This window comes from Bubalus kerabau, chromosome 11 (assembly GCF_029407905.1).
Source record: "Bubalus kerabau isolate K-KA32 ecotype Philippines breed swamp buffalo chromosome 11, PCC_UOA_SB_1v2, whole genome shotgun sequence".
NCBI classification, from domain to species: domain Eukaryota; kingdom Metazoa; phylum Chordata; class Mammalia; order Artiodactyla; family Bovidae; genus Bubalus; species Bubalus kerabau.
This window is the reverse complement of record NC_073634.1, coordinates 98,885,740-98,908,696: the sequence shown is the minus strand read 5'-3', so window position 1 is coordinate 98,908,696 and position 22,957 is coordinate 98,885,740. Positions and strand designations below refer to the sequence as shown.

Below are 22,957 nucleotides of genomic sequence, written 5' to 3'. Positions count from 1 at the left end.
ATCCGGGGCCAGAGACGAGGCTTGATCGCTCAGAGCTTTTGTGTAATAAAGTTTTATTAAAGTATAAAGGAGATAGAGAAAGCTTCTGACATAGGCATCAGAAGGGGGCAGAAAGAGTACCCCCTTGTTAGTCTTTAGCTGGATGTTATATAGTCACTAGCAGTCTGTTAATGAAAGAAAGGAATGTCCTAAAATTTAGAATGGCACCAAATGGTTTATCTTGGGCCATAAAATAATTAACTTGAATCTTAAAGAAGGGCAGACCACCATACAAATAGTTTCATTTACATAGATTAGGGGAACAATATCTGAGTATAACATACTGGTTTGTCAAGTAGGTTCTGGGCCCAGAGGTGGAACCGACTTGGAGACCGAGATTGGGGTAAAGGCGTAGTACATTAGCATAGCTTAAGACAAACATTTCCATAAGAAAAAGGCATTGGCTATCTCTAGGCTCAAGAATAGCTAACTTCAGGAGAAACCAGGTGTCATTATGGCAACACAGTATTTTAAGAGAAACCTCTCTTTAAATTTGTATAGAGAAGGAAAAAAATATTGCTAGTTTGTTTCTTCCTGCCGCTTAAGAGAGATAAAAATGTCTGACACTTGCAGGCTATTTCCTCCATTTGGAGACCCCTGGCCTTCCTACCTGTTACCCTCTCATATGGATGTGAGAGTTGGACTGTGAAGAAGGCTGAGCGCCAAAGAATTGATGCTTTTGAATTGTGGTGTTGGAGAAGACTCTTGAGAGTCCCTTGGACTGCAAGGAGATCCAGCCAGTCCATTCTGAAGGAGATCAGCCCTGGGATTTCTTTGGAAGGAATGATGCTAAAGCTGAAACTGCAGTACTTTGGCCACCTCATGCGAAGAGTTGACTCACTGGAAAAGACTCTGATGCTGGGAGGGATTGGGGGCAGGAGGAGAAGGGGACAACAGAGGATGAGATGGCTGGATGGCATCACTGACTCGATGGACATGAGTCTGAGTGAACTCCGGGAGTTGGTGATGGATAGGGAGGCCTGGCGTACTGCAGTTCATGGGGTCGCAAACAGTCGGACACGACTGAGCGACTGATCTGATCTGATCTGATGTTTGTCAGCAGAGTAGTGTCTCTGCTTTTTAATATGATGTCTAGGTTGGTCATAGCTTTTCTTCCAAGGAGCAAGCATCTTTTAACTTCATGGCTGCAGTCACTATCTGCAGTGATTTTAGAGCCCAAGAAATAAGTCTGTCACTGTTTCCATTGTTTCCCCATCTATTTGCCATGAAGTTATGGGACTGGATGGCATGATCTTTGTTTTTTGAATGTTGAGTTTTAAGCCAACTTTTTCACTCTCCTCTTGCACTTTCATCAAGAGGCTCTTCAATTCCTCTTCACTTTCTGCCATAAGGGTGGTGTCATCTGCATATCTGAGGTTATTGATATTTCTCCCTCAGTCTTGATTCTAGCTTGTACTTCATCCAGCCCAGCATTTTACATGATGTATTCTGCATGTAAGTTGAATAAGCAGTGACAGTATACAGCCTTGGTGTACTCCTTTCCCAATTTGGAACCAGTCTGTTGTTCCATGTCCAGTTCTAACTGTTGCTTCTTGACCTGCATACAGATTTCTCAGGAGGCAGGTAAGGTGGTCTGGTATTCCCATCTCTTTAATTTTCCACAGTTTGTTGTGATCTACGCAGTCAAAGACTTTAGCGACGTCAGTGAAGCAGAAGTAGATGTTTTTCTGGAATTCTCTTGCTCTTTTGATGATCCAACGGATGTTGGCAATTTGATTGTTAGTTCCTTTGCCTTTTCTAAATCCAGCTTGAAAATCTGGAAGTTCTTGGTTCATGTCCTATTGAAGCATAGCTTGGAGAATTTTGAGCATTACTTTGCTAGCATGTGAAATTAGTGCAATTGTGCGGTAGTTTGAGCATTCTTTGCATTGCCTTTCTTTGGGATTGGAATGAAAACTGACCTTTTCCAGTCCTGTGGCCACTGTTGAGTTTTCCAAGTTTGCTGGTGTACTGAGTACAGCACTTTCACAGCATCATCTTTTAGGATTTGAAACAACTCAACTGGAATTCCATCATCTCCACTAGTTTTGTTCGTAGTGATGCTTCCTAAGGCTCTCTTGACTTCGCATTACAGGATGTCTGGCTCTAGGTCAGTGATCACACCATCATGGTTATCTGGATCATTAAGATCATTTTTATATAGTTTTTCTGTGTATTCCTGCCACCTCTTCTTAATATCTTCTGCTTCTGGTAGCTCCATATAGTTTCTGTCCTTTATTGTGCCCATCTTTGCATGAAATGTTCCATTGGTATCTAATTTTCTTGAAGAGATCTGTAGTCTTTCCCATTCTATTGTTTTCCTCTGTTCTTTGCATTGATCACTGAGGAAGGCTTTTTTTTTTTTTTTTTTTGAGGGAGGCTTTCTTATCTTGCTATCCTTGCTATTCTTTGGAACTCTGCATTCAGATGGGTGTATCTTTCCTTTTCTCCTTTGCCTTTCGCTTCTCTTCTTTTCTCAGCTATTTGTAAGGCCTCCTCAGACAACCATTTTACCTTTTTGCATTTCTTTTTCTTGGGGATGGTTTTGATCACAGCCTCCTGTACAATGTCATGAACCTTTGTCCATAGTTTTCAGGCAGTCTATCAGCTCTAATTCCTTGAATCTATTTGTCACTTCCACTGTATATTCATAAGGGGTTTGATTTAACCCCTTTCTTCAATTTAAGTCTGAATTTGGCAATAAGGAGTTCATGATCAGAGCCACAGTCAGGTCCCGGTCTTGTTTTTGCTGACTGTATAGTGCTTCTCCATCTTTGGTTGTAAAGAATATAATCAGTCTGATTTTGGTATTGACCATCTGGTGATGTCCTTGTGTAGAGTAGTCTCTCGTGCTGTTGGAAGAGGGTGTGACCAGTGCTTTCTCTTGGCAAAACTCTATTAGCCTTTGCCCTGCTTCATTTTATAGTTAAAGGATAAACTTGCCTGGTACTCCCAGTGTCTGTTGACTTCCTACTTTTACATTCTAATCCCCTATAATGAAGAGCACATCTTTTTTTGGTGTTAGTTCTAGAAGGTCTTGGTCTTCATAGAACCAGTCAGCTTCAGCTTTTGGCATTATTAGTTGGGGCATAGACTTGGATTACTGTGATATTGAATGATTTGCCTTGGAAACGAACAGAGAACATTCTGTCATTTTTGAGATTGCACCCAAGCTCTGCATTTTAACTCTTGTTGACTGTGAGGGCTACTGCATTTCTTCTAAGGGATTCTTGCCCACAGTAGTAGATATAATGGTCATCTGAATTAAATTCGCCCATTCTGGTCCATTTTAATTCACTGATTCCTAAACTGTTGATGTTCATTCTTGCCATCTTCTGTTTGACCACTTCCAATTTACCTTGATTCATGGACCTAACGTTCCAGGTTCCTATGCAGTGTTGTTCTTTACAGCATTGGACTTTATTTCCATCACACGTCACATACACATATGGGTGGTGTTTTCGCTTTGGCTCCATCCCTTCATTCTTTCTGGAGTTACTTCTCTACTCTTCTCCAGTAGTATATTTGGCATCTGCTAACTGGGGGAGTTCATCTTCCAGTGTCATATCTCTTTGCCTTCTCATACTGTTTATGGGGTTCTCAAGGCAAGAATACCGAAGTGGTTTGCCATTCCCTTTTCCAGTGGGCCACATTTTGTCAGAACTCTCCAGCATGGCCCATCTGTCCTGGGTGGCCCTACGCAGCATGGCAGGACAGCAGACCCCTACAACAAAGAATTACCAGTAGTGCCATGGTTGAGAAACTCCGGTTTTTACTCAAGATACAGATATTTCCTTATGGATTGTAAGAGTGTGGATGTCATTATCATCTTGGATTTCCACTCTTCATTCCCAGTGATTTGTATTCTAGTAGAGACTCTATTCAAAGGCTGTGTAAAATATAATCTTAGATTTTTGTTTCTTAAGAAATTTTATAAATCCCAGTATGTAAAAGTAAAGAAAGGAGATAGTATGTTTTATATAACAAGATCAGCTAAACAAAGAATTACAAAAATTTAAAACCTAGTGTATTTGAGGGAACAGAGGGACAGGCAGAGGATGGAATGGATCTGTAAACAGGTATCTGGAGGAAAAGGTAGAGCAGGGAGAAAAGCTCTGCTAAGAATGGGCCCACGAACCTCTACTGATTATTATTATTAATTTTGGGCCGTACCTCGCTTTATAGGAAACTTTGCTGAGCAGGGATGGAACGCGTGCCCCCTGCAGTGGAAGTGCAGAGTCCCAACCACTGGACTTCAGGGAAGTCCCAACCTCTGCTCTTTCAGGGATTACGAATTAATTAGTCACTGTGGGGAGAAATGGATAGTTTGCCCTAAATTTGGGATAAGATTAAGAATCTTGCCTCAGTGACTGTTTGGGACAGTAAAAGAGAAACCAGGCTTCCTACAAACCAAGCAGCAAAACAAATCTGTGAGGGCCTGTGGAGGAGCTTCTCCCGTGGCAGGGCTGGGCTCTGTGAGGCCACTGTGTGCGTTGTTTACTGACATATGTAGAACTTGTACTGAGATTTCACAGACTACTTATTTTTATGTGTGCTTGACATGAATTTATAAGCTGCTGCTGAACTGGAGAGATGAGAGGCATGGCTTTGGCTTAGAGGCTTAGTGCTCTAAATCCTCGGTTGGGACTGCAGAAGTGGCAGTTACAGGAGACAGCTGTTCCTTTACTCAAGTTCGCGTGCCTGGCCCTGGGTTGGAGATGCTGCCTAAGTGGTTCACATGGTTCCCTGGACACTCACGACTTTCGAAATTGGCAGGGTTTCACAGTGATGCTCTTTAGCTTATGGTCTGCTGTTACTCTCAGATCAGCGCTGGGGGGTATGGGCCGGTCACCAGGGGTGACTTGCAGTTCAGGAGCCACTATGGGTCAGGAGACCCGTCATATTTGGGTGCAAATTCTGGCACACTCATAATGGGAGCTGTGGAGTCCCTCATGAATCTGTGCTGTGATTAGTTTCAGAATGTTAAATGAGAACTCACTTTGTTCTAAAAAAGATACAGAGTGCTTTACAAAGAAGCATTCAATATAGCAAGAGAAGTTATTTTTAGAATAAGCAAGAAAAATGAGACAGAGAAAATAAAGATAGGAACTAGGGGCCAGTTGTAAAAGTAAGAAAAGTACGTGTAAAATAAAAGCTATGATGACCAAGTTACTTCTTTGAGATTCAGAAAGATGGAAACTGATCAATTAAAAAAATTTACAGAGTCTGTAAGATGATAAAAAATAATCTCAGGGAAATCACATCTATTCCTGATAGAAGAAACACAGGGACATTCCTCCCCCAGTCCTCCTTGAAGACAGCTGTTTAATCACAACATGCTATGCACCTTGTTTATAGTCCCCACAATGACAACCTCAGTAGGGGACTGTTTCCTAGTCCTTTACTGCATACAGGCTGATGGCATGACATTAAAGTACAATTTGGGAAAAAGCAATTGAGGAAGGAAGCAGTGTAAGGCAGGGTGAGGACAGGCCTCTCTAGAGGACAGTCTGGCTTAATTCACCAAGTGGATAAGTAGGCTGGTTTGTTTGGGTAACATCTTAATATCTGCCCTTAAAGGGATGTATGGGTTCCCAGGTGGCTCAGTGGTGTAGAACCCGCCTGCCAATGCAGGAGACATGGGTTCGATCCCTGGGTCAGGAAGATTCCTTGGAGAAGGAAATGGCAGCTTGCTCCAGTATTCTTTTCTGGGGAATCCCATGGACAGAGGAACCTGGCAGGCTCGAGTCCATGGGGTTGTGAAGAGTGGGACAACAACAACAGAAGCTGTATTACGTGTGGGCTTTGACCTTCACTGTTGAAAGTTAGGCCTGTTCTTAAGAGATGTGAAAAGAGAGACTAAAAGAGAGACTAAAAGAGAGACTCGGTGGCACAAGTGCTTGAGAACGTCCTGGCAACAAACAGAAAACTCTGCCCACTCTTGTACAAATTACAGCAAAACAGTTCTGCAGGTACCTTGGTGGAATTCCCTTTGAGGAGGCTTGGTGAGTGTACCTGAAAAAAATCGCAAATACTGAGTAAGGCATTAGATCTAAGAAAGTTGGGTGAGTTCCTGAGATGTTTTCTTTTAAAAATTGTATAGTTTCAGTATACAACTCTTAGAGGAAAACATAGGCAGACCACTCAGTGACCTAAATCAAAGTAAGATCCTCTATGACCCACCTCCTAGAGTAATGAAAATAAAAACAAAAGTAAACAAGTGCGACCTGATTAAACTTAAAAGCTTTTGCATAGCAAAGGAAACTATAAGCAAAGTGAAAAGACAACCCTTAGAATGGGAGAAACTAACAGCAAGTGAAACAACTGACAAAGGATTAATTTCTAAAATATACAAGCAGCTCATACAACTCAATACCAGAAAAACAAACAACCCAGTCAAAAAGTCAGAAAAGACCTAAACAGACATTTCTTCAAAGAAGACATACAGATGGTTAACAAACACATAAAAAGATGTTCAGCATCGTTTGTTATTCAGATCAGATCAGATCGGTCGCTCAGTCGTGTCCGACTCTTTGCGACCCCATGAATCGCAGCACGCCAGGCCTCCCTGTCCAACACCAACTCCCGAAGTTCACTGAGACTCACGTCCATCGAGTCAGTGATGCCATCCAGCCATCTCATCCTCTGTCGTCCCCTTCTCCTCCTGCCCCCAATCCCTCCCAGCATCAGAGTCTTTTCCAGTGAGTCAACTCTTCGCATGAGGTGGCCAAAGTACTGGAGTTTCAGCTTTAGTATCATTCCTTCCAAAGAGATCCCAGGGCTGATCTCCTTCAGAATGGACTGGCTGGATCTCCTTGCAGTCCAAGGGACTCTCCAACATCACAGTTAAAAAGCATCAATTCTTCGGTGCTCAGCCTTCTTCACAGTCCAACTCTCACATCCATACATGACCACAGGAAAAACCATAGCCTTGACTAGACGAACCTTTGTTGGCAAAGTAATGTCTCTGCTTTTGAATATGCTATCTAGGTTGGTCATAACTTTCCTTCCAAGGAGTAAATGTCTTTTATTTTTTTATCTTTATTTTTTGCGTCTTTTAATTTCATGGCTGCAGTCACCATCTGTAGTGATTTTGGAGCCCAGAAAAATAAAGTTTGAAGCCCAGAAAAAAAAAAAAAAACACTGTTTCCACTGTTTCCCCATCTGTTTCCCATGAAGTGGTGGGACCGGGTGCCATGATCTTCGTTTTCTGAATGTTGAGCTTTAAGCCCACTTTTTCACTCTCCACTTTCACTTTCATCAAGAGGCTTTTGAGTTCCTCTTCACTTTCTGCCATAAGGGTGGTGTCGCCTGCATATCTGAGGTTATTGATATTTCTCCCGGCAATCTTGATTCCAGCTTGTGTTTCTTCCAGTCCAGCATTTCTCATGATGTATTCTGCATATAAGTTAAATAAGCAGGATGACAATATACACCCTTGACATACTCCTTTTCCTATTTGGAACCAGTCTGTTGTTCCATGTCCAGTTCTAACTGTTGCTTCCTGACCTGCATATAGGTTTCTCAAGAGGCAGGTCAGGTGGTCTGGTATTCCCATCTCTTTCAGAATTTTCCACAGTTTCTTGTGATCCACACAGTCAAAGGCTTTGGCATAGTCAATAAAGCAGAAATAGATGTTTTTCTGGAACTCTCTTGCTTTTTCCAAGATCCAGCGGATGTTGTCAATTTGATCTCTGGTTCCTCTGCCTTTTCTAAAACCAGCTTGAACATCAGGAAGTTCACGGTTCACGTATTGCTGAAGCCTGGCTTGGAGAATTTTGAGCATTACTTTATTAGCATGTGAGATGAGTGCAATTGTGCAGTGTTTTGAGCATTCTTTGGCATTGCCTTTCTTTGGGATTGGAATGAAAACCGACCTTTTCCAGTCCTGTGGCCACTGCTGAGTTTTCCAAATTTGCTGGCGTATTGAGTGCAGCACTTTTCACAGCATCATCCTTCAGGATTTGGAATAGCTCAACTGGAATTCCATCACCTCCACTAGCTTTGTTCGTAGTGATGCTTTCTAAGGCCCACTTGACTTCACATTCCAGGATGTCTGGCTCTAGGTCGTTATTAGAGAAATGCAAATCAAAACTGCAATGAGATATCACCTCACACCGGTCAGAATGGCCATCATCAAAAAGTCTACCAACAATAAATGCTGGAGAGGGTGTGGAGAAAAGGGAACGCTCTTGCACTGTTGGTGGGAATGTTAATTGATATAGCCACCATGGAAGACGGTATGGAGATTCCTTAAAAAACAAGGAATAAAACCACCATATGACCCAGCAATCCCACTCCTAGGCATATACCCTGCTGCTGCTGCTGCTAAGTCACTTCATTTGTGTCCAACTCTATGCGACCCCATAGACAGCAGCCCACCAGGCTCCCCTGTCCCTGGGATTCTCCAGGCAAGATCACTGGAGTGGATTGCCATTTCCTTCTGCAGTGCATGAAAGTGAAAAGTGACAGTGAAGTCGTTCAGTCGTGTCTGACTCTTAGCGACCCCATGGAGTGCAGGCCTACCAGGCTCCTCCATCCATGGGCTTTTCCAGGCAAGAACATTGGAGTGGGGTGCCATTTCCTTCTTCCTGAGGAAACCAAACTTGAAAAAGACACATGTATCCCATTGTTCATTGCAACACTATTTACAATAGCTAGACCATGGAAGCAACCTGGATGTCCATCAACAGATGAATGGATAAAGAAGTTGTGGTATATATACACAATGGAATATTAGTCAACCATAAAAAGGAACACATTTGAGTCAGTTCTAATGAGGTAGATAAACCTAGAGCCTGTTATACAGAGTGAAGTAAGCCAGAAAGAGAAAGATAAATATTTTGTACTCATGCATATATACGGAATCTAGAAAAATGGTACTGAAGAATTTATTTGCAGGGCAGCAGTGGAGAAACAGACATAGAAAGTAGACTTATGGACATGGGGAGAGGGGAGGAGAGGGTGAGATGTATGGCGAGAGTAACATGGAAACTTACCATATGTAAAATAGATAGCCAAGGGGAATTTGCTGTGTGGCTCAGGAAGCTCAAACAGGGGTTTTGTAGCAACCTAGAGGTGTGGGATGGGGTGGGAGATAGGAGGGAAGTTCAAAAGGGAAGGGATATATGTATACTGATATCCCCTCTGATTCATGTTGAGGCTTGACAGAAAACAAAATTTTGTAAAGCAGTTATCCTTCAATTAAAAAATGAATAAATTAAAAAAAATTGCATAGTCAGAAACTATATTTAAAAGTATAAGTTGCTTCTCTACTAGGCTAACTTAGAAAAAGTAGTGCTCTTTATTCTGACTGATTGAGAAGGGAGGTTGTGATGGAAGGCTATAAAAAAAGTATAGGCCAATCATGGCATATTTGTTCTTTGGAACCATCCTTAAGCTAGATGTAAGTGAGTTAGGGTTTAAAAAAATGCAAAATGTAAACTTTGGGAGTTAATTACAAATAATGAGAAATTATTTATCACAAGTGTACTGGATTAAAATAGAAATAGGTTGCTGTACAACATTGATCTTTTGAGACTGGAAGGACAGCTACCTCTATCCACAAGAAGTAGATTTGAGTGGTTAAGATCAAGGGTGGTAATTATTATTTTTAAATAGGTAGTATATATTACTAATTAAAAAATAATAGCTTTATGAGACATAATTCACATAAAGTAAATTTTTAAAGTATATAATTCAGTGGGTTTTTTTTCTCTACTGGGTTTAGTATATTTACAGAGTTGTGCAGCCATTGCCATAATCAATGTTAGAACATTTTTATCACCCCACAGAGAAACTATACCCATTAATAGAAATGCCCCATTTCCCCTTACCTCAAACCTCAGCCCTAAGCAACCACTAATCTATTCTATATCTTTTTTGTTTGTTTGTTTTTAAAGTTTGTATGTATATATATTTGCCACTTTTATTTATTTTTTTAATTGAAGGATAATTGCTTTACAGAATTTTGTGGTTTTCTGTCATACATCAACAAGAATCCGCCATAGGTACACCCACGTTCCTTCCCTCCCTCTCTCCTGTTTCCCTCCCCTCTTATGAATTTGCCTTTTCTAGACATTTCAGGTAAATTGAATCATATATTATGTGGCCTTTTGTGACTAGCTTATTTAGCATATTTTCAAGATTCATCTGTGTTGTAACATGTATCTGTACTTTATTTCTTTCTGTGGCTGAATGATATTTCATTGTATGGATATACCACATTTTCTTAATCCATTCATCTGTTGATAGACATGAGTTGTTTCCCCCTTTTGGCTATGGTGAATAATGCTGCAGTGAACGTGGGTGTACAAGTGTCTTTTCGAGTTCCTGCTTTCGGTTCTTTGGGTGTGTACCCAGAAGTGGGCTTGCTGGGTCACGTGGTAATTCTGTGTTTAGTGTTTGAGGAACTGTCAAACTCGTTTCCAAAGTGGTTGCACCATTTTATATTCCTACCAGCAATGTGTAAGGGTTCCAGTTTCTTCACATCTTTGCCAACACTTGTTATCTTTTGTCTTTAAAAAATTATAGCCATCCTAGTATGTGTAAAGTGGTATCCCATTTTTTAAAAAAGTTTTATTTACTTTTGTTTATTTGACTGCATTGGGTCTTAGTTGCAGCATGTGGGATCTAGTTCCTTGACCAGGAATTGAACCCAGGCCCCCTGCATTGGGAGTGCAGAGTCTTAGCTACTGGGAGTGCAGAGCCTTAGCTACTGGACCACCAGGGAAATCCCCCCATTTTGGTTTTGATTTATATTTATTTTCCTTATGACTAGTGATATTGAACATCCACGTGGCTGTTGGCCATTTGTATTTCTTCTTTGGAAATGTATCCAAGTCCTTTGGCCATTTAAAAAATGTATTTGTTTGCTTGGCTGCCCTGGGTCTTAGTTGTGGCACACAAGGTCTTTGACCTGCACTGCAGCATGCTGGATCTTTAGTTGTGGCATGTGGTATCTGCTTCCCTGACCAGGGACGGAACCTGGGCCCCTTGCATTGGGAGCACAGAGTCTTTTCCACTGGACCACCAGGGAAGTCACCTCGTATTTTTTAAGTTAGTTTGTCTTTCTGTTGTTGAATTGTAGGAGTTCTTTATATATTCTGGGTATTAAACTCCTCTATCAGATAAATGATTTCCAAATATTTTCTCCCATTCTACAGGTTATCTTTTAACTTTGTTGATAATGTCCTTTGATGCACACAATTTTTTTATTTTGATGAAGTTACATTTTTTCTTTTATTGCTCATGCTTAAATCCAGGATCATAAAGATTTATCCCTATGCTTTTTCCTAAGAGTTTAATAGTTCTTAGCATTTATATTTATGTCATTGATCCATTTTGAGTTAATTTTTGTATATGATGTGAGGTAGGGATCCAGCTTCATTCTTTTGTGGAAATCCAGTTGTCTTAGCACCCTCTGTTGAAAATATTGTTCTTCCTGGTAACATATTTTTAACAATTTTTTTTGTATAGATAATACATTGATATGGTTCCAAACTTAAACAGTGTAAAAGACTATATAAAAGTTACATCTTCCTCCCATTCTTGCCTCCTACCACCCAGTCACCCAGTTCCCTTCCTCATATTGGATAGCCAGTATAAGGATTCTTATGGATCCTTCCAGAAACAACAGTTTAGGCATGACAAGTAAATATAAGCAAGTGTGTGTATTTATGTGTGTGTATACTATATATATTTTGCTTTAATAAAGGAGGTAGCATATATGTTATTCTGCATTTTTTCAATTAAGGCTGTTTTCTTTTTTTTTATTTTATTTTATTTTTTAACTTTACAATATTGTATTGGTTTGGCCATATATCGAAATGAATCCACCACAGGTATACATGTGTTCCCCATCCTGAACCTTCCAACCTCCTCCCTCCCCATACCATCCCTCTGGGTCGTCCCAGTGCACCAGCCCCAAGCATCCAGTATCGTGCATCGAACCTGGACTGGTGACTCGTTTCATATATGATATTATACATATTTCAATGCCATTCTCCCAAATCATCCCACCCTCTCCCTCTCCCACAGAGTCCAAAAGACTGTCCTATACATCAGTGTCTCATTTGCTGTCTCGTATACAGGGTTATTGTTACCATCTTTCTAAATTCCATATATATGTGTTAGTATACTGTATTGGTGTTTTTCTTTCTGGCTTACTTCACTCTGTATAATAGGCTCCAGTTTCATCCACCTCATTAGAACTGATTCAAATGTATTCTTTTTAATGGCTGATTAATACTCCAAGGCTGTTTTCTAGTTTCAAAATAACATTAAGTTTTTTGCAAAAGAAATGTAGTATCCACAGGAAAATATGAAGGATAACCTACAATATACCTGTTTCCTTCCACCAAGGATAAATTTTTTTCACACTTTTTACATTTTTTTATCCTTAAAAAAAAAATATTTATTTGATGTATTTAGCTGTGCCAGGCCTTAGTTGCAGCACACCGGGTCTTCTTCAGTTGCAGCATCAGACTCCTAGTTGCAGTACGTGGGAGCTAGTTCCCTGACCAGGGATCAGACCTGGGCCCACCACTTTCGGGGCATGGAGGCTTAGCCACTGGACCACCAGGGAAGTCCCTTTCAGGCTTTTTAAAAAAGTGAAATAACTAAAGATGAAGGTGGAATTCCTTTTGTTTGACATCTCCAGCAACTGCTATTTCGGGTTTGATATATGTTCTTCTAACTCATACTTTATAATTCAGTGTATGCTTTTATGTAGTAGATTTTGTATATGACTCTGTGTATGTAAAGCTCCATAGCGTTTTTTGCATGCACTGGCTTATTTAATCCTTAGAATATCCCCCGGTTGGTATTTCTGTTTTGTGGACAAGGAAACTGAGGTACAGAGAGATCAAGTAAATTAGCAGGGTTATACAGCTAAGTAACAGACAGTAGGCTAAGTAATAAGTAGTAAAAAGTAGAGGGTGCCCTTGACCTCTGAACTATGCCATGGTATTACTTGTGTATGATATTCTCCAATTGGTACTTGTTGATTTAGGAATAAAGGAGTTTTCCCTCTTGGCCCTACTCTGTTTCTTCAAAATTTGACCTTCCATTAGCACTGAACATAGTTGATCACTCCGCTTTTGAAATGTTTTCCTCACAGGACTTCCATAATACCACACTCACGTGGTTTCCTTTGTACCTCATCAACCAGTCTCTTTTGCTGGTTCCCCCTTCCCCCCGCTAACTTCTGTGGGAGGTATTAGGACTCATGTTTGTTTGAACTTACCCTTTGTCTGTTTATAAGCAGCCACTTTAGTTGTCTCTTCTAGTCTCATGACTTGAACTGTATATTTTCTCACAGTCTCCAGATTGGTCTCTCTAGTTTGGATACTTTTCCTTGAAAACAGGACTCATTTGATCAGCTGTTTAAAGCATGTCTTAGGTACCTTGAGGTCTGATAGGCATCACAGACTTACTGTGTCAAAATCAAGTTCTTATAGCCAAATAGTGGCAACAACCCACATGTCCAGCAACTGATGGATAGATAAGCAAAATGTGATAAACACATACAATGGAATATTATTCAGCTATAAAAAAGAACAAAGAAATAATGCATATTACAATGTGGCTGAACTTTAAAAACATATATTAAGTGAAAGAAGCCAGTTACAAAAGGCCCCGTTTCCAGATGTCCAGAATTCACAGATCCATAGACATAGCAGATGAAGTTATGGGAATTGAGGGATGCATGCTATTGAGTACATTGGTGATCTTTTTGGGGTGATCAAAATATTCTAAAATTGATTATGATGATGGTTGCTTAACAGCGAATATGCTAAAAACCATTGAATTTTACACAGTAAAGGGGCAAATTTTATGATATGTGATTTATATCTCAATGAAATTGTTAAAAAGACCCCTCAAATTCCTAGTTCCTCATCACTGTAACCAAACCCAAACAAATGAAAACAATCTACTTACGAAAACATAATTGAGAAGCACTGGGCTTTCTAAAATCAAAACTTTGGTTTGCAAAAGACACTGTCAAGAGAATGAGAACGTGAGCCACGAACTGGGAGAATATATTTGTGAAAGACGTATCCGATAAATTCAACAGAACGAAAACAAAAACCCTATTAAACCTTATTAAAAATGGGCCAAAGACCTGAACAGGTACCTCACCAAAGAAAATATATAGAATACAGATAAGCATATGAAAGGTGCTCAATAACTCAATATCACATGTCATTAGGGAAATGCAAGTTAAAATAGCAGGGTCATGCTGCAGCACAGCTGTGACACTGCCACACTGGCGGAAGCAGGGGCGGTCACTGGTTGTTGATGGCGATGTAGGCTCGAGGAGCCGCTCTGGAAGACCTTTTGTCACTTGGGCTTCACTGATAGCTGCTAGCTCAGCTGGTAAAGAATCTGCCTGCAATGCAGGAGACCCCTGTTCAATTCCTGGGTTGGGAAGATCTGCTGGAGAGGGGATAGGCTACCCACTCCTGTATTCTTGGGCTTCCCTTGTGGCTTAGCTGGGAAAGAATCTGCCTGCAATGTGGGAGACCTGGGTTTGATTCTTGGGTTGGGAAGATCCCCTGGAGAAGGGAAAGGCTACCCACTCTAGTATTCTGGCCTGGAGAATTCCATGGAAAAGTCCATGGGGTCACAAAGAGTCAGACACAACTGAGCGACTTTTACTTTCACTTTACCAGGCTAAACACCCTTACATATGTTGTATCAGTCATGCTTCTTGGTGTTTATCCAAATGGACTGAAAACATGTCCACTACAAAACCTATACACAGATGTTTATGGCAGCATTATTCATAATTGCCCAAATTTGATAGCAACCAAGGTATCATTCAGTAGATGAATGGATACACTGGTACATTGAGACAATGGAATGTTATTCAGCACTAAGAAGAAATGATCAAGCCATGAAAAGACAGGAAGGAAGCTTAATTGCATATTACTTTGTGCAAGATGCCAACCTGAAAAGGCAACATAGGTATGATTCCAACGACATGACATTCTAGTAAAGGCAGAGCTGTGGTGACAGTGAAGGATCGATTGTCTCCATCTTCTCCCTATACCTTGCCCTGCACATTCTTCCATCTAGATGTTCATTTGTATCCTTTTATCACATCCTTTAATAAGCTGATAAACTTCCCTGAGTTCTGTGAGCTGCCCTAGCAAATATTCAAACTCACGGAGGAGGTCTTTGGAACCTCTGATATATAGCTGGTTGGTTAAAAGTGCAGGTGATATAACCTGGGCTTACAACTGGTGTCTGAAGTGTGTGTGTATGTTTGTTGGGGAGTTGAGAAGGGCAGTCTTGTGGAACTGAACTCTTAACCTGTGAGATCTGACACTATCTCTAATAAATAGTGTCAGAGTTGAGTTAAATTGTAGGATACCCAGCTGATGTTACAGAGAATTGCATATTGTAGGGAGGAAAAAACCTCCATACATTTGGTGACCAGAAGTGTCAGAAATATGAGTGTTCCGTGTAACTAGGAAAGGAGACTTAGACAGATTCACACAGTAGGGAAGAACTGAAATTCTCCCTACATGGGGAGGAAAAAGCTGAGTTTTGTTTTTTTTTTTTAAACAAATGCAAAATAGAACTGAAGGACTTTTCATCCGTATCTTTTCCTGTTATGAATAATGAATAGATTATATGTCAAGACTAAGGACTGTTTATTGAAGCCTTGAGGTTTGTAGGAAATTCAGCACAAGAAAGAGCTCGCTACTCCAGGGCCAGGACTCCAGGCCAAAAGGAAGATCTTTCCTTTGAGGTGCTATTTGAAGGTCAGAACTTATCCTAGGAATAAGAATGACTCTTTTTATTTTGAACAATGTAAAGTACTGTGGCTGTAACTGTTAAAGTGTGCCTCTGCTATATTTAAGTAAGTCATAGCATTTAGATTCCATAATTAATGTTTAAAATCATTTCATTATGTTTGTGTAGTTTAATTTGTTCTTTCTTGGCTTACCTTCTTAAAATCTAATTTTGTGAGATTTTAATTTTAATACAGCGTCTGACTAGTATTAACTGGTCTCAGATGGAAGGAGGTTCCCCCTCCAGTTCTCTTCACACAGCAGACTGTACCCTTCCTTCTCTAGAGAACTATTGTTAGAATTGTTTTCCTTCTGTGAAATCTTTTGGTTTGAGTGCTTTCAGAGGACAAATATTTTTAAAATGCAGACATTTAGAGCTCTTTTTGAAAGGTAGAGTGACTCTTCAATTTTAGATTTATATTTTATAATTAATTTTAGTTAACCTTTTTATTTTGAAATAATTGTAGATTTATATGCATTTGTAAGAAATAATACCAAAAGATCCCATGTACCCTTTTTCCAGTTATTTTTTAAGATGATTTATATATTTGGCTGTGTGGTTTTCAGTTGTGGCATGTGAACTCTTAGTTGCAGCATGTGGGATCCAGTCCCCCGCCAGGGATCGAACCCAGGCGCCTACACCGTGCGTTTGGGAGTGCGGAGTCCCAGCCCTTGGACCACCAGGAAGTCTCCCTTTATCCAGTTGTCCCTGGTAGTAACATCTTGTAGAACAGATATCATAACCAAGATATTGACATTGATACACCCCACGATCTTGTTCATCATTCTCCAGTTTTACTTGTACTTAATTGTGTTTTTTGCAGTCTTACTATATCTATAGTCTCATATCCAATACTACCTTTAAGACAGTTCCGTCACCCCAAGGAGTCCATGTGTTGTCCTTTTTATAACTGTACCCACTTCCCTCCTGTTGCTCCTAACTCCTAGACCCTTGGCAGTCAATCAATTTGGTCTCCATTTCTGTAAATTTTTTAATTTCAAGAATGTTACATAAATGGAGTCATACAGTATGTAACATTGTGGGGTAGGGTCCCCCCCCCCCGCCCCCGCCCCACTGAGCATAATTCCCTTGAAATTTATCCAGATTGTCATGTGTCAATAGTTTGTTTCCTTCTATTTCTGAATAGTATTCCATTGTGTGAATGTACTATAACTTAACTAGTCATTGTGGAAGGACATCTGATTTATTTCCGGTTTTTGGCTGTCATGAATTAAGCTTCTGTGGACTTCTGTGTACAGGTTTTTATGTGATCATAAATTTTCATTGCCAAGAGTGCAATTGCTGGATCATATTTGCTACATGCATGGTTTGTAATTTACTTAAGAAATGAGCAGATAAAGACCTTTTCCTTTTAAAATGATTGACTTTTACTTGTGTGTGTGTGTGTGTGTGTGTGTGTGAAAAACATCAGCCGACAGTTCCTTGCAAAGCTGTCTGTCTTCTAGCTACCTGTGTAGCTGAGCAATTGAACTGAACTGAACTGAACCTGTGTATCCAGGGAGTTTGCATTTTGGAATAGGCATTGTGAGAGGAAGGTGAAAGCTGACAGATCAAATCCCAGAGTCATCGTAGAGTGGTTTCCTTTTCTGTGAAACAATACATGTATTTTGTTCAGTTGCTCAGTCGTGTCTGATTCTTTGCGATCCCATAGACTACAGTACACCAGGCTTCCCTGTCCTTCACTATCTCTTGGAACTTGCTCAAACTCATATCCATTGAGTCGGTGATGCCATCCAACCATCTCGTCCTCTGTCGTCCCCTTCTCCTGCCTTCAATCTTTCTCAGCATCAAGGACTTTTCTAAGAAGTCGGCCCTTTATTTCAGGTAGCCAAAGTGCTGGAGCTTCAGCTTCAACGTCAGTCTCTCCAATGAATATTCAGGATTGATTTCCTTTAGGATTGACTGGTTTGATCTCCTTGCAGTCCAAGGGACTCCCAAGAGTCTTGTTCAGCACAACAGTTCAAAAGCATCAGTTCTTTGCTGCTCACCTTTCTTTATGATCCAATTCTCACATCCATATATGACTACTGGAAAAACCATAGCTTTGACTATACAGACCTTTGTCAGCAGAGTAATGTCTCTGCTTTTTAATACACTGTCAGGGTTGTCATAGCTTTTCTCCCAAAGTGCGAGCATCTTTTAATTTCATGGCTGCAGTCACCATCTGCAGTGATTTTGGAGCCCAAGAAAATAAAGTCTCTCACTGTCTCCATTGTTTCCCCATCTATTTGCCATGAAGTGATGGACCAGATGCCATGATCTTAGTTTTTTGAATGTTGAGTTATTACACGTGTTAGTTCTTGTCTTTTCTGCACTTGGTCTTCAGCTTTAATGTTGTAGTAAAAGGTTGCATTTTATTTTCTCTTCTTACAGCGGCTATGTGACTACGTTTGTGACCTCCTGTTGGAAGAGTCAAATGTCCAGCCAGTATCAACACCAGTAACAGTGTGTGGAGACATACATGGACAGGTAAAATTTCATGAGCAGAGTTTTAGCTTTTGTACCGTCTGTCCGTAGTGCATGTGTGTTTCCACTTGTGCTGTAAAATATTGAAAAAAAAAAAAAGGAGCAGCTAGTGGTTGGCTAGGATGCCTCAGTCTGTGTGACACTGATGATTCTGGTTACTGTTAAACTGAATAAAAGCAGTAGTCAAATTATTCATGGACTTTGTTGAAATCACACTTAGGAAGTGAACTGAGTGAAGCATTATTGTTCTGTGGACAAGAGGAGATAGAAAATAACTACAGACTGACTGCTCATAGTTATGGTTGATAGGAGATGCTTTGGTTTGGGGCACTAATTTTCTATTCATTCTACGCATTGCTGTTGTATTCATTCTGTTCACTTAATGTCATATTTTATTGAAAATTCATCATTTCCTTAGTGGGAATGAGAATTAACAACTGTTCAGAAAAACTATTGGTGCATGATTTCACAGCAGTTCTCTGCTAGAATGGAATGAGAAAGACAGCTCACCTTTTCATCTGCTTGGATTTTGTTTTTAAGCGTTTCAGAGCATTGAAAAGAGGGGTACACCTCATTTTTAGACTCTTACTGTCAGTGTTTAGCCTGATTAGGAAACTGTGTATTTGTGGAGTTTTTTTTTCTTTTTTCCTGGGTAATGAAAGCTGAACAAAACACTCATAGCCTGCTTTATGCATGCAGTGGAGTTGGGGCTAATATATTGTGACATAATAATAATTATAATAATAATATATTGTGAACAACGTTGGATTTATGAATGCCAACATGACCTTAACTATGACTGCCTAAAGGAGCAGAAAGGTGTATAGATTATTTGTGATTGAGTTGGGTTTTTCAATCTATTCTCTGGATGTTTGAGGTTATAGTAACTGACATCTGCATGTTACCAGCTTCTAAATAGAAACCCCATTATGCCATATTTGATTTGTTAAAATTCTTGTTCTCTAAAGTAAACCATTAGGAGCATATTTCTTGATTTCTGTGTTACTTCTCTGCTAAAGTATAATAAACATTTCTATTTTGCTAACATAAAGGTATTAATATAGGCAGTGCCTTTAACATATTTGTAAAAGTTGGAATAAACCAAGCAGTGTTTTCCTTTGATTATAATATTAAAATTGAGGGGTTACCTGTGTTTGGCTGCACTGCATAGGTCGTGGGATCTTAGTTCCAGACCAGAGATTAAGTCTGCCCTCAGATTCAATCAGCGGTGAAAGTGCAGAGTCCTGACCACTGGACCACCAGGAAATTCCCCAAGGACTTTTCAGCATATGAATTACAGTCATCCGGATCAAAGGTCCGGAAGGTAGAGACAACTGCATACTACTAAAATTAATTAATAAATTTATACTTCTGTAATATATATCAGATCAGATCAGTCGCTCAGTCGTGTCCGACTCTTTGCGACCCCATGAATCGCAGCACGCCAGGCCTCCCTGTCCATCACCAACTCCCGGAGTTCACTCAGACTCACGTCCATCGAGTCAGTGATGCCATCCAGCCATCTCATCCTCTGTCGTCCCCTTCTCCTCCTGCCCCCAATCCCTCCCAGCATCAGAGTCTTTTCCAATGAGTCAACTCTTTGCATGAGGTGGCCAAAGTACTGCAGTTTCAGCTTCAGCATCATTCCCTCCAAAGAGATCCCAGGGCTGATCTCCTTCAGAATGGACTGGCTGGATCTCCTTGCAGTCCAAGGGACTCTCAAGAGTCTTCTCCAACACCACAGTTCAAAAGCATCAATTCTTCGGTGCTCAGCCTTCTTCACAGTCCAACTCTCACATCCATACATGACCACTGGAAAAACCATAGCCTTGACTAGATGAACCTTTGTTGGCAAAGTAATGTCTCTGCTTTTGAATATGCTATCTAGGTTGGTCATACCTTTCCTTCCAAGGAGTAAGCGTCTTTTAATTTCATGGCTGCAGTCACCATCTGCAGTGATCTTGGAGCCCAGAAAAATAAAGTCTGACACTGTTTCCACTGTTTCCCCATCTATTTCCCATGAATTGATGGGACCGGATGCCATGATCTTCGTTTTCTGAATGTTGAGCTTTAAGCCCACTTTTTCACTCTCCACTTTCACTTTCATCAAGAGGCTTTTGAGTTCCTCTTCACTTTCTGCAGGGTGGTGTCATCTGCATATCTGAGGTTATTGATATTTCTCCCGGCAATCTTGATTCCAGCTTGTGCTTCTTCCAGTCCAGCGTTTCTCATGATGTACTCTACATAGAAGTTAAATAAACAGGGTGACAACATACAGCCTTGACGAACTCCTTTTCCTATTTGGAACCAGTCTGTTGTTCCATGTCCAGTTCTAACTGTTGCTTCCTGACCTGCATACATATTTCTCAAGAGGCAGGTCAGGTGGTCTGGTATTCCCATCTCTTTCAGAATTTTCCACAGTTTCTTGTGATCCACACAGTCAAAGGCTTTGGCATAGTCAATAAAGCAGAAATAGATGTTTTTCTGGAACTCTCTTGCTTTTTCTATGATCCAGCGGATGTTGTCAATTTGATCTCCGGTTCCTCTGCCTTTTCTAAAACCTGCTTGAACATCAGGAAGTTCATGGTTCACGTATTGCTGAAGCCTGGCTTGGAGAATTTTGAGCATTACTTTATTAGCGTGTGAGATGAGTGCAATTGTGCGGTATTTTGAGCATTCTTTGGCATTGCCTTTCTTTGGGATTGGAATGAAAACTGACCTTTTCCAGTCCTGTGGCCACTGCTGAGTTTTCCACATGTGCTGGCATATTGAGTGCAGCACTTTTCACAGCATCATCCTTCAGGATTTGGAATAGCTCAACTGGAATTCCATCACCTCCACTAGCTTTGTTCGTAGTGATGCTTTCTAAGGCCCACTTGACTTCACATTCCAGGATGTCTGGCTCTAGGTGAGTTATTACACCATCGTGAATATCTGGGTCGTGAAGATCTTTTTTGTACAGTTCTTCTGTGTATTCTTGCCATCTCTTCTTAATATCTTCTGCTTCTGTTAGGTCCATACTATTTCTGTCCTTTATCGAGCCCATCTTTGCATGAAATGTTCCTTTGGTATCTCTGATGTCCTTGAAGAGATCTCTAGTCTCTCCCATTCTGTTGTTTTCCTCTATTTCTTTGCATTGATCGCTGAAGTAGGCTTTCTTATCCTTCAGTCAAATGTACAACTCTTGCTTTCATTTATCTTGTGTTTTGAGATTAATAAATTTTGAGATAAATAAATTATGCTTTCTCATAAATTCCATGTCAGTTTTTTTTTTTTAAGGGTTCCATGAGATTGGATCATTTTGTGGAGAAGGACTGAGACTGAAGAATTGAGGAATTAGCCTAAATTCACATAGCTACTAAGGGACAGAGCTGAGATTTGAAACTCATATAGGTGCCCAATAGGCCATGTTACTATTATTATTATTTTTGCCTGCACAGTTTGCTCACCCATCTGCTGTCACTTCCCAGACCGGTATTTGAACCTGGGCCACATCAGTGAAGGCTCAGAATCCTAACCACTAGGCAACCAGGGAACTCCCAGTCCATGTTAAGACTGCCACCAAACTGAATAGTGTTTCTCTTGTACTTGACCCTTTAAAACAATTGCTCATCGAAAGCATAGGTCTTGAGAAGCTTCTAAATGTCTGTAGAATCAAGTCAAATGTAAGATGTGTCTTTTGGGACTTGTACAGTTGTCTTCCCCTTAGGCCAGTTCTGGAATTGCAAGATTGGATTATGACTATAAATAAACTCATGAAAAGTGTTGGCATTCCTACACTGCCAGGAAGCATTGAAACAGTATAATCTAGTGAGGAGGTTGTAGACTTCAGTGACAGACAGCTTGGTTTAAGTCCTGCCTGGGTACATAACAGCTGTTTAAGAATCCACTTCAGCTAGCTCTTCAGTTCTTTAGCTATGTCGACCTTTGAGGGTCTGTAAGATGGCACAAAATCAACTGAGGGTAAAACTGCTGGTGCCTCCCTGATCCAGGGAGTGCCACCAAGCCTATGCTGGTTGTCCTTGCATTCTTCACCGGCATGCATGTATTTACAGTAAAATAAAGTGCCAGTATCATTTAAGAATGTCCTTGATGAACTAGTAATATTAATTAACAGTAACTCTTAACCATTGAGTAGATACATCTTTTGAACAGCCCCTGTGATGAAGTACGAAGCACATAAAGCACATCTGCTGCATGTCAAAGAAAAATGGTTTTCTCAAAAGAAGATTACTTTTGCAGTTTTGTATCTCCATCTGAAATAGCCTCTTTTTTTTTCTTTTTAATGGAATGCTATTTTTACTTGAGAGAATGAATAACAAACTCTGAGTATTTGGCAACTATTTTGCAAAAGTGAATGAAGTGAGCCAGTCACTTTAAGAGGAACAATTGATAGTATTTGTTGCTGATGCCAGAATTTGAGTTTTCTAGAAAATAATTGGAATTTTAGAAAATTTGAATTCACCACCATGAAGCTCCTAGCTTCTGATACCTAAAAGACTTTTCTGATGAGACGAGTGATAATATTAACAAATATTTTTTTAATGATTATAAAGAAATACTATTTTTCATTTTCCAAATAACCAGAGTGTATTACTCACTCAAAATGTTAGACCAGCCTATCTGA

General features: G+C 40.2%; 1 protein-coding gene across 4 annotated transcripts in view; it reads left to right on the top strand.

The window, feature by feature from the left end:
- The window catches only part of PPP6C (protein phosphatase 6 catalytic subunit), a 43,589-nt gene that overhangs the window by 7,157 nt on the left and 13,475 nt on the right, over positions 1 to 22,957 (top strand). For all 4 annotated transcript variants that reach the window (XM_055541129.1, XM_055541128.1, XM_055541131.1 and 1 more), the window contains exon 2: positions 18,238 to 18,333. In XM_055541129.1, the coding sequence (XP_055397104.1) occupies positions 18,238 to 18,333 (96 nt within the window). The remainder of the gene's footprint in view (positions 1 to 18,237; positions 18,334 to 22,957) is intronic.